Source organism: Dama dama, chromosome 10, assembly GCF_033118175.1.
Source record: "Dama dama isolate Ldn47 chromosome 10, ASM3311817v1, whole genome shotgun sequence".
Classification (NCBI taxonomy): domain Eukaryota; kingdom Metazoa; phylum Chordata; class Mammalia; order Artiodactyla; family Cervidae; genus Dama; species Dama dama.
In genome coordinates, this window is record NC_083690.1 from 23,632,483 (window position 1) to 23,644,732 (window position 12,250).

General features: G+C 47.2%; 1 protein-coding gene across 1 annotated transcript in view; it reads left to right on the forward strand.

Moving 5' to 3' along the window:
* Positions 1 to 603: 603 nt before the first annotated feature.
* LCMT1 (leucine carboxyl methyltransferase 1) overlaps positions 604 to 12,250 on the forward strand; it is a 66,064-nt gene continuing 54,417 nt past the window's right edge. Inside the window, exon 1 of the mRNA XM_061153049.1 lies at positions 604 to 833. Within this exon, the coding sequence (XP_061009032.1) occupies positions 727 to 833 (107 nt within the window). The 5' untranslated portion in view covers positions 604 to 726. The remainder of the gene's footprint in view (positions 834 to 12,250) is intronic.

Consider the following 12,250-nt stretch of genomic DNA (forward strand, 5'->3'; position numbering starts at 1 on the left):
GTAGCTCCAAAGGTACAGCCTCCTGTGTTCAAGTCTGCCAGAAAAGAGAGCTTTTTCTAGATTTTGCGACTCCCATCCAACTCCTGGGATTCATTCTGATTGTACCAACCTGGTCACCACCACGACTTCACACACACACACTTGAAATGTAGCTAGGGTGATTTTGTGTGACCGGTGCGGAGTAGGCGCTCAATTTGTTGAGTTGCTGAATAAGACTGAGCCACAACTCACTGTTAACACTGACACTTGTTTCCGGCTGGATTCTCTGTCCTTCGCCATAACGCTGAGGATCCTGCCAGCTCTTCCGCCCTGAGTTAATTACAGTTATAAAATTCCATGATTAGCTGTGAGAAAACAGGTGGCCTACCAAAGCAGTTAAGACTACACTTCCCGGAGAGCATTGCGGTACTCTCTTGCGTCAATTTCAGTTTACTTTCCCCCTCAGGGAATTTCCGGGTTGTGTGGGCGGGGCCAAAGGAGTGACCCAATAGGCATCTCCTCAGGCTGAGGGGGTGGGAAATTGTCCAATGAGCATCTCTATAGAGGGGCCAATCAGCGGGAAACTGGGGTAGCCGCCGCGGGTGGCGTCACTAAGCTGCGCGAGCTGAGCTTGGTGGAGCCCAGCCCCTCTGACCTGCCTATTCTCCCGCTCACTCTTTCCTCAGGCGTCCGTCGATCCGGTTTCCATGTCTCCGGTGGACGCACCACCCCGAAACCTCCACACCCATGGCTGCTAGCCTGAGGAGGCCCTCTTTCACCACCTGTTCTTCCCCTACCGACACGGACGACGAGGGCGTGCGCGGCACTTGCGAAGATGCTTCTATATGCAAGAGGTGCCTGCCTGGTGCGGGGTTAGGGGCCAGCATCCCGGGGGTCTGGGGCCTAGGTCGGGGTGCGGGCTGTGTCTAAGGAATACGCTTTTACGCCAAAAGGCATCGGTCAACTCGTGTGACATCTGTGAAATGCTCAGAGCAGGGATTCATCTACTTAACTTTTAATTATCCAACTTTTGGCGTTTGCCAGGCACGGGACAAGCCTGGGGTTTTTGTGCCTGGGACATGGCGCCGAACCAGGCAGACATGGACTTGGCCTTCTCAGAGCCACATTTGTGTTGGAAACGCGTGAAGCAAGTAACAACTGCAGTTTTGATGGGTTATGTGGAGAAGTGCAGGTCCTCCCTCTTTCATAGGTTACGTTTCACTGGGACTTGTCATGATCCCCATTGTGCACCTGAAACTCAGGCCAGTTAATGGGGGAGATGACCTGTCCAGGGCCACTTAATATTTGCGTGCAGCGCCAGTATTTTCCAGAGCTGTTACCTGTGTGTTATGGGAGTCTACACTTTTAGGGGTGTGGTGAGGGCTGTGTGGGGATCGCTGTGAGCAAAGGTATGTGTCAAGTACCTGAAAGCATGAAGAAGAAAACATGAGGCTTGAGTGTATGCTACTCTTTCATTCATTCAACAAAAATTATTGAGAGCTTACTTTGTGCCAGGCTTTTCCTTTTGGTTGGTAGGTATTCAGTGATTGAGAACAAAAGATGAACAAGATTGACATGGTGTCTGAACTCATCTGCCTGGTTGGAAAAGGCAGGAAGCAAGTAATTACTCAGGAAGTAGCATAATTACAATTTTGTGTTGGGTGCTGAGAAATACAGTGCACCATTAGAGTTTGTAATTTAGTTGATAATGTTTGAGCTGGGAACAGAAGACTTAAAAAAGAAAGAAAATGCATGTAGGAGGGTGTTCAGGCAGAGCAAGGAAGGCTCATGGACTGTTAGAGGAACTGAGTAAATGCCTTGGAAGCTGGGGCCGTGTAGGCACTGAGTCCAGAAAACAAGTTTTGGTTTAGGGCTTGTACTTTGTGTAGGTTCTTGGAGACGAAGCATAGTGATTCAGAACATTGACTCTGGAGCCAGACTGTCAGGCTGGTCCCAGCTGCGGAAACTTGTGCAGGCTACTAAACTACTTTCTGTTTCAATCTCCTGATCTATAAAGTGGGGATGAAATAATATTCAGTCATCTGTAAAGTAAAGATGAAATAAGATTCAATATTAGTAAAGCACTTAGGACAGTGTCTGGCATGTGCTAGGTGTTAGTGGTGGTTGATTACATAAATAAATACATTCATAAGTATTAAAGGCCTGAAGGCAGTTCTTGGTGGAATTTATGACGTTAAATGAACTACACCCAGCTTATTTCTTCTCCAGCTTTTGGTTGCTGTTGACTACATCTGTAGCACTGTTGAATTAAAAGCAGTTTTTCTCATATTGGCTGCTGTCTGCTAAGAAAATCAGAAGTGTCTTCAGAATTACCAGAGGAAAATAAAATACTTTTCAAGAGCAAGTTAGGTTAGGTTTACTTAATATCAATTGGTAATGATTGGCTTATTTAATGTTTGTTGGTAACATTTGCTTGCTCGCGTGTGTGCTAAGTTGCTTCACTCGTATCTGTCTCTTTGTGACCCCAATTCTGTAGCCCACCAGGCTCCTCTGTCCCTGGGATTTTCCAGGCAAGAATACTGGAGTGGGTTGCCATGCCCTCCTCCAGGGGATCTTCCTGACCCAGGGAGTGAACCTACTGTCTCTTAGGTCTCCTGCATTGACAGGGGGTTTCTTTACAACTAGCACTACCTGGAAAGTCTGGCTAACTTGCTTACTTAAAGCTAATTAGCTACTATATATAAGATAACTAATAAGAAACTACTTTATAGCACAGGAAACTCTACTCAATACTCCATAATGACCTTTATGGGAAAAGAATCTAAAAAAGAGTGGATATATGTCTATCTATAACTGGTTCACTTTGCTGTAGTAGCAGAAACTAATGCAACATTATAAACCAACCATATTCCAATAAAAATGATTTTTAAAGCAAATTAGCTATAAAATAGTTCAGACACAAAAAGTACAGAGAAATAATGTAACTAGAGCATGTCTTTCCTTGTCTCTCTCTTGGATAGTTTTATAGTTTCAGCTCTTCTCTGCTTCGGATTTTAGCGGCCTCAGTGTTCTTCAGCCATCTCAACATTGTAGAGAAAGTTTGGGTTTGGAACTGCAGAGAATCTAAGGCAGTGGTTCCCAGCCTGAACTGCACACCAGCGTAGACCATGGAGCTTTTAAAACATATGCAGTTACTTGGGCCCAACTCTGGATTCACTGAAGCAGAACCTTCTGGGATGGGTCTTGGGTCTATAAAAACCAGACCTGTTTGCCATCTGGATGCATTTCTTCAGAGCCTTTTTTTTCTTTTCTTTTTTTTGCACCAGGTTTTCTTGCATCTGGAAAAAACATGGGATGAGATGGTGAGAATCCATAAGTTAATGTTTTAAAAACATTTTGCAGGATTCAAGGACTTTCAAAGTCTGATACTGTGACTTGCATCTTCCCTGTAATGTTTAGAAACCTTAAGTCTTGTCACAAATTCATCTTGTTAAATAGGGATTCCTTGTGTGAATTGTGGGCATGTTACTGTCTTTTCTGCCTCAGTTTCCTCATCTTGAAAATGAGGATAGTAATGGTCACTGGCCTTTTGGATGGGAGGATTAAGGATTAAATGATGTCATACAGAGGTTAGCACAGGATCTGGCATAAAGAAAAGCCTAAAATAAATTCTTATTGCTAGTTTTAATTTGTCTCCAGTCTGAATGTTAGTTTTTTTTTTTTTTCCCAATTATTTTTATTAGTTGGAGGCTAATTACTTTACAATATTGTGGTGGTTTTTGCCATGCATTGCCATGAATCAGCCATGGATTTACATGTGTTCCCCATCCTGATCCCCCCTCCCACCTCCCTCCCCATCCCGTCCCTCTGGGTCTTCCCAGTGCACCAGCCCCGAGCACTTGTCTCATGCATCCAACTTGGACTGGCGATCTGTTTCACACTTGATAATACACACGTTTCGATGCTGTTCTCTCAGATCATCCCACCCTCACCTTCTCCCATAGAGTCCAAAAGTCTCTTCTATACATCTGTGTCTCTTTTTCTGTCTTGCATATAGGGTTATCGTTACCATCTTTCTAAATTCCATATATATGCATTAGTATACTGTATTGGCGTTTATGAATGTTATTTGTTTGAAGTTACTGAAATAGCTGTGAGTCTGACTGGTTCCTGCCACCCTGAGTTACAGCTGTGAGATCCCTAAAATCATGTTCAAAAAGCCAGTTAGCTCGCCAGGGCTCCTACAGTTCTGTTGTTTCTTTCTTTTTAAAAAAAAATTTATTTATTTGGCTGCACTGGGTAGTAGTTGTGGCATGCCGGGTCTTTCATTGCAACATGCAGGCTCTTCATTGCAGTGCAGATTCTCTAGTTGTGGCTCATGAGCTTCATTGCTGTGTGGAATGTGGGATCTTAGTTCCCCAACCAGGGATCAAACCGTTAGTTCCTCTGCATTGGAAGGTGGATTCTTAACCACTGGTCTACCAGGGAAGTCCCTGTTGTTTCTGTTTTAATTTGCTCTCTTCTTTGGTACAGAGCCCTTCTGTGGCTAATAATGCTGTCCTTGGTCTTAGCTGTTTGTTGTGAGGATTAAACGTGCAGTGCCTCCAACAGCGCTTGGTACATAGTAGGTGTTCAAAACTGGTCGTTGTCGTCATCAGCATCATCCCATTGTCCCCAGTCTTCATCAGCATCACTACCACAGACTGTATCCCTCCTCCAGTCCAATAGTTAGAGCTCTTCTGTTCAGGTATACTAGGTTTATGCCTAAGAATCCCGTCTGATTCAATAGCTATCTATAAAGCACTTAGTGTTCTTGCTAACTTACCCCAACTCCCCATTCCTCCTCTCCTATCTCCCACTTCATGCTGTGCCCCTCAGTCAGTTTCCCACTCTTGTTTACCTTTAACCCCCAGCCCCCTCCTGCAGCTCATCCTGAGTCCTTTGAAATTACTGCTTTGATCACCAGCCACCTCTGTTTCCTTAGCCTCTCTTTAGTCATTCCCTCACTGTCTTTGCACTGACCCTGGTCCTTCCCTGGGGGCATTGTTTACTTAAAGCCAAGTCTCGCCTCTGTTTTCTCATACCCCGGCTGTCCTAGCATTGCGTGGGTGCTGAGTCACTTCAGTAGTATCCAACTCTGCGACCCTATGGACTATGGCCTGCCAGGCTCCTCTGTCAATGTATCCTCCAGGCAAGAATACTGGAGTGGATTGCCATTTCCTTCTCCAGGGTCTTAGCATTAGGATGGTCAAAATTTATGTCCTTACTGCCCTTTGTCTCCTCCCCCCGTTTCTTTGAGACCCATGACCCCAGCATCCTCTCCTCCATATTGCTGTTTTCTGTCTGTTTGCTGGTTACTCACCTAATTCATTGACGACTTGGGCACCTGGCCCACAAGCCTTCCTGTTCATGCCATCATCCTAGTTGACTTTCTAGTGTGTGTGTGTGCAGGACCCACCCTATAGGCAGGGTACTTGTTTTCTTGAACACCTAGCCTGCAGTGATTACCTCTGCTCATTCACCTCTATTGCCATTCCTGCCATAATCCCCTGGATTTCCAGGTGCTGTGTATACCACCTCACAGATGAACAGTGCAGCACCCTCCAACCCCAGTCTCTCTTCAGCATGCTTGATCAGTTATTTCTGCTCTGCCTTCAGAACCTCAGGACGTCCATGGTTTTCTCCAGCCTTTAGATGCTCCCCTATAGGCTCCTACCTGTCAGTTGAGCTCAGAGTTCATAGTCCATTCCCTGGTAATTCTCTTGGCAGTGCGTTTATCTCCCTTGCCCTTCATCCTAGTAAACCTCAGACCCTGGATTGAACCAGACTCTCCATCTCCACCTTGAATACTGATGGTAGAAATCACACAGCAGGGCAGCTTGGCACTGTGTGGACTCGTGTCAGCCAGCCTCTTCTGTACTCTTACGAGCTGACTCATTCATTCCAGTATGATTCTTTGGCTAGCTCCCTTTACTACTCTCCAGAGACTTAAATCAGACATTTTTCACTTTCCTCCAACTTTTGATTTACTCCACCTTTCCTTCATCTTCAAGATCACCAGGGTGATGCCAGGGTATTGCTTCACAGAAAGTGGAAGCCTTCAGATTGGCACTCAATTAACTTCCCTCCTGGAAACTTCACCATCCTTTCCTACCATGAGAGTTGTCAGTGTCCTCTAGCAGAGAACATTAGAAATATATCTAATTTAGTTAAACAGGGTTTTTGTTTTTTTTTTTTTAATTCGAGTATAGCTGCTTTCAAAATCACTGCAGATGGTGACTGCAGCCATGAAATAAAAAGACGCTTACTCCTTGGAAGAAAAGTTATGACCAACCTAGACAGCATATTAAAAAGCAGAGACATTACTTTGTCAACAAAGGTCCGTCTAGTCAAGGCTATGGTTTTTCTAGTGGTCATGTATGGATGTGAGGGTTGGACTATAAAGAAAGCTTAGCACCGAAGAATTGATGCTTTTGAACTGTAGTGTTGGAGAAGACTCTTGAGAGTCCCTCGGACTGCAAGGAGATCCAACCAGTCCATCCTAAAGGAGATCAGTCCTGGGTGTTCATTGGAAGGACTGATGCTGAAGCTGAAACTCCAATACTTCGGCCACCTGATGCAAAAAGCTGACTCATTGGAAAAGATCCTGATGCTGGGAAAGATTGAGGGGGGGACGACAAAGGATGAGATGGTTGGATGGCATCTCTGACTCAGTGGACATGGGTTTGGGTGGACTCCGGGAGTTGATGATGGAAAGGGAGACCTGGCGTGCTGTGGTTCATGGGGTCGCAAAGAGCCAGACACGACTGAGACACTGAACTGAACTGATAGCTGCTTTAGGGGCTTCCCAGGTGGGTCAGTGGTAAACAACCTGTCTACAATGCAGGAGACGCAGGTAGTCTTGGGTTTGATCCCTATGTCAGGATGATCCTCTGGAGGAGAAATCGGCAACCCACTTCAGTATTCTTGCTGGGAAGATCCCATGGACAGAGGAGCCTGGCAGGCTACAGCCCGTGGGGTTGCAGAGTTGGACACAGTTGAGCGCACATGCACACACACATAGCTTTGCACTGCTGTGTTGGTTTCTGCTGTTGCACGTGGTGAATCAGACGTTGTATATGTGCATCCCTTCTTCTTTGTATTTCTTTCCTGTTTAGATCACCGCAGAGCGCTGAGTAGAGTTCCCTTGTATACAGTGGGTTCTCATTATTTGTCTGTTTTATGCATAGTGGTGTCTATATGCCAGTCTCCTAACTCATCCCACCCCCTCTTCCCATGTTGATGTCCATATGTTTGATCCCTACATTTGTATCTGTTTCTGCTTTGCATATAGGTTCATCTGTACTATTTTTCTAGATTCCCAATATATTCATTAATATACAGTATTTATTTTTCTTTCTGACTTACTTCACTGTGTATGACAGCCTCTAGGTCCGTCCACATCTCTGCAAATGGCACAATTTTGTTCCTTTTTATGGTAAATGGATTTAATGACTCATTCTCATGAGGGAGCGCTCACCTCATGGGGAGCTTTGGGGTCTTTCCATAAGGGGTATAAGAAAGAACTTATAGGATTTAGGCTTTGGTTGGATAATTTGCTTGGGGGGGAGGGGTTTTCAAGGAAGCAGGGATTTGCCCAGGATTGGGTGCGCTCACAGGAGGCAGAGACAGTTCTGTGGTTGCGTAGGTAGCTCAGAAGGCGGTGTGACAGACTTCCCCAGGGGTGCAGTGGATAAGAGTCCACCCGCCAATGCAGGGGACACGGGTTTGATCCCTGCTCCGGGAAGATCCCACGTGCTGCGGAACAAGTAAGCCTGGGCGCCGCTCCTCCCGAAGGCGGCACACATAGAGCGCTGCAGCGAGAGGGGCCACCTCGACGAGAAGCCCGAGCTCCGCATCCGAGAACAGCCCCTGCTCACCGCAGCTAGAGAAAGCCTGCGCAAAGCAGTGAAGACCCAGCACAGCCTGGAATAAACAAACTCCAAAAAAAAAGAGAATTAAAATAAATGACAAAATTTATGAAAAAAAGAGGAGGTGTGACTCGAGTCAGATATGCTGTGGTTAATGAAGAAGCCACAGTCCCTCAGCATCAGCTGGGGGACAAGATTACTGGGGACCCTGCAGCGGGCCTTGGTTTTGTCTGTTTGGACAAAATTATGAAGGATCCTGGTTTTGTCTCACTTCATCACTGTTCTAGTGTGACCTTGTGCAGGTCGTCCTGTGAGATTGTTTCTGTCCAGCCGGAGGACAGCGTGGCCTCTGTGAGCACCAGGCGAGCATCTAACAGCAGTGAAGCCTGGCTTGCGGCGCCAGGCCCGCTCCTAGGGATCAGCACCACTTTTCTTTTTTTCACTGGGGAGGAGTTGAGTCTTAGATGGGTGTTGGCCAGGCAGAGGAAAATAGAGACGTCGAAGAGCATAGAGATTGAAGCTCTTGAGATTGAAGTGTTAGGGGAACTTGACCTCTAGTGGGGGCTAGGTAGAAAGAATTCTGGAGAGGTTGTCAGAGAACAAAGCAGGAATGGTCCTGCGGGTTTTTTTTTTTTTTTTTTTTTGGTCCTGCAGGTTTTAAAGTGGGGGAACTGACATGCTTTGAGTTTGTATTTTAGAAAACTCCCCAGGGACTTCCCTGGTGGTCCAGTGGTTAAGGATCCACCTGCCAATGCAGGGGACATGGGTTTGATCCCTGCTTTGGGAGGATTCCCCCATGCCTTGGGGCCATCAGGCCTGTGAGCTGCAACTATTGAGTCCACGGTCTAGATCCCATGCTTTGCAACAAGAGAAGCCGCTGCAATGAGAAGCCAGCTTGCTGCAACTCGAGAAAGCCTGTGTGCAGCCTTGAAGACCTAGCACAATCAGAGATAAATAAAAATTTAAAGAAAAAGAAAAGTCCCCAGCAGCTGGGGGGGAGACAGGCTGGCAACAGACGGAAAGTCTGTTCCGTTTTCTTCCTGTTGGCCGCAGCCCTTGCTCACCTGACCTAGCACAGAACGTCCTTATTGTTTTGCCCGCTTCTAGTCTGGCCACCTCCCCTGTCCAAGTGTTTATGCTGTGGCCAGGGTGATTTTTCAGAATCACAAATGTTACCCTGTCACTTTGTTCCTTGAAACTTTGATTCTCCATCTGCCACAAGGTAAAACGTGACACTCAGTGGTAGGACACCCCTCACCTTTCCTGATCAGATCACACTGCTCCAGATCTATCCCTGCCAACCGGATATCTCTGTTTGGTTGTCTCAGAGTGACCTCAGGCTTCCCTGGTAGTTCAGCTGGTAAAGAATCTGCCTGCAGGGCTGGAGACCTGGATTCGATCCCTGGGTTGGGAAGATCCCCTGGAGAAGGGAATGGCCAGTATTCTGGCCTGGAGAATTCCATGCACAGAGTAGCTTGGCGGGTTACAGTCCATGGGGTCTCAAAGAGTCAGTCAGACACAACTGAGCAACTTTCCCTTTCAGAATGACCTCAAATTCATTATTTCCGAAACTGCACTCTAGATAACCTTCCCCAATTTTCTGACAAGCCATCCCTCCCCCGCCCCCCGCCCCCAAGTCAGTGGATGGTGCCCATTTCCCCTTGGTTCATGAGTAAAAAAGATTGGAGTCATCATGGAACTGCCCTTGCACTCACCCTTTCTGCGATCAATTACTCAGACTTTAGATTGTACCTGGAAAATATTTCTGGAATCTATTTGCGTTCCTCCACCTCCACGGCTGCTGACTCAGTCCACGCTCAGGTCATCCGTGATCTGAGCCAGGGCGCTAATCTGCCTGCTGAACTCCGCAGTGGTGCTTCCCTCCCCAAATCCAGTTCTCACACCGAAGCCAGAGGTTTGGGAAAGGTGCCTGAGCCCATGTTACTCCCTGGTTTAATGGCTTTTTATTGCTGGAGTAGGAAATGGCAACCCACTCCAGTATTCTTGCCTGGAAAATTCCACGGACAGAGGAGCCTGGCAGGCCTCAGCCCATGGGGTTGCAAAGAGTCGGACACAATTGAGCACACACACTCTATTGCTGTTAGGAAAATAGCGAAGTTCCTCTCACAGGGCCCGCCCGGCCCTGCCTGCTCCACCCTGCTTCTCCAGTTTTGCTTCCCCCGACTCTTTCCCTTCTCCCCACCTCCCTCTCAGTTCCTCCAGCCACCCTGAGCCTGCCTTCCCTGGGGCCTTTCAGCAGGCCAACCCCTCCCGAGATACTTTCTGCCTCCCCTCCTTGTCTGATCAGCTCCATGTCATCCCTCAGACGAACTTCTCCACTTGATGTTCTTTATTGAGACCCTGCTCAATGTATGGCGACTCTGTTGTAGTGCCGATGTAGAAGTGAATGAAGCAGGCACACGCGGCGCTCTTGTGGGGCACGTAATGGGGGAAGCAGCCAGGAAACAAACCAGCAACGTACCTGACACCTGCTCTGGTGGGCGCTGCTGCAGGAGTGTGGAGGGAGTTGCCCCATGAGCTGGGATGCCCAGGGACGGTCCCACCCAGAAGGTCAGTGCTGGGGAGGAAGTAAGCCTGAGGATGGACAGGGGAAACAGTGTCCCAGGCAGAGGGTACAAAGGCCCTGGGGCAGGAGCTGGCCTGGCTGGTCCAGGAGTAGCAAGACCCCGGGGGAAAGAGGAGGAGAGGAGCTCTTGTGAGGACCTAGCTTTCAGTGTCAGCGAGATGGAAGCCTCTGGGGGCCTTGGAATGGAAGACACATCCACTGTCTTGGGGTGGAACAGGATCCTCTCAGCGTCTGCGCTGAGAACAGGCTGTAGGGGGCAGCATGGAGGCAGGGAGACGTGCTCTCGGAATAGCTCAAGTCAGATGCTGGGGGCTTGGATCAGGATTGTAGTGGTAGAGATGCTGGGAAGCCATGATTCTGGATACACTGAAGGCTGAGCTGATAGAGCGTATTGACAGATCAGATATGCGGTAAGAGAGAGGAGTCGTAGATGGCACTGAGGTTTTTGACTTGTGTCAGATGTGGCGTCTTCAAGGAGGCCTCTCCGGCACCTGCAGGCAAGATACAGCCTCTGTTCCATGTTCCTGTGACACTCTGTGCGTCTCCTTTGTGGTAATCAGCCCAGGTGTAGTTCAGACACGTTGTTTAATGTTTGTCTTTCCTCAGAATAAAAACAAAGCAGGGACCTGTCTACTTTAGTGCCATTCACAGTATAGACACACAGTGAGCATGTGTCGGATGGTTAAAGTGATTAATGCTCAGCCGCTAAGTCGTGTCTGACTCTTTTCGACTCCATAGACTGTGGCCCACGAGGCTCCTCTGTCCATGGGATTTCCCCAGGCAAGAATACTGGAGTGAGTTGCCATTTCCTTCTCCAGAAAATGATTAGACCTGAATACAAGTGCTCAAGATGATACTTCCTTAATGAGGTCTTAGAATTCTGGTGTTCTGCTTTGCTGGCTTTCAGCATTCTGTATGTGTTAGAAACCAGACCAGGGGCTGTAAGGCTGAAATTCTGTTGTGCAAATTATAGAAGTTCATCTGATTTCTCAACTAAATCCAAAAATTCCCCCCCTCCCCACCCCGCCCTGCCACCATTGTCATGAAAGCAGGTCACAGGTCACAAGATCACCTCTTAGGAAAGCCGGTGTTTTCCTGAGGGCCCAGGCCTGACCAGCCTACTGATTGCATCTTCACAGCTGTACCCCAGAGAGCAGGGCCCAGCTTCTGATCTGAAATATTTTGAAGGCAAATGCCAAGCTGCTTTCCTGTTTTTAATTTGCATTTCTAAAATCACAAGTGAGACCGAGCATTGTCTGCTCACACTCGTGGATATTTTTAGTGCAAATCCACTCTCCCATGTCACTACCCTACTGGGTTGTTGTCTTTTTTTTGTTTGGTTATTTGTATTTTTATTACTGATTGGCAAGAACCTTCTGTATCTGCAGTAGTGATCTGTTGCTTCGCTATTTGTTGCAGTGTTTTCTTTCAAGCTGTTGCTTGTTTTTCAGTGTAGCTTGTACTGTCCATTTCATAATACAGAAGTGGTGACTCTTCAGGTTGTAGAGTCTTGACAATGTAACTTTATGGCTTGTGGTTTTTGGGTAAAGCTTTGAAAGGCCATTCTCAATCCTTATAGCATTTTCTTTTAGCACTTCTGTGGATTTGGCTTTATGGTTAGATCATTCATCTATCTTCATTGTTTTGTACATCATAAGATGGCAGTTTTAACTTATCTTTTTCAAAGCTTATTTATTGGCTGCCCTGAGTCTGCCTTGCTGTGCGTGGGCTTTCTCTAGTTGTGGGCGAGCAGGGGCTACTCTCTAGATGCGGTGCACAGGCGTCTCATTACAGTGGCTTCTGTTGTGGAGCG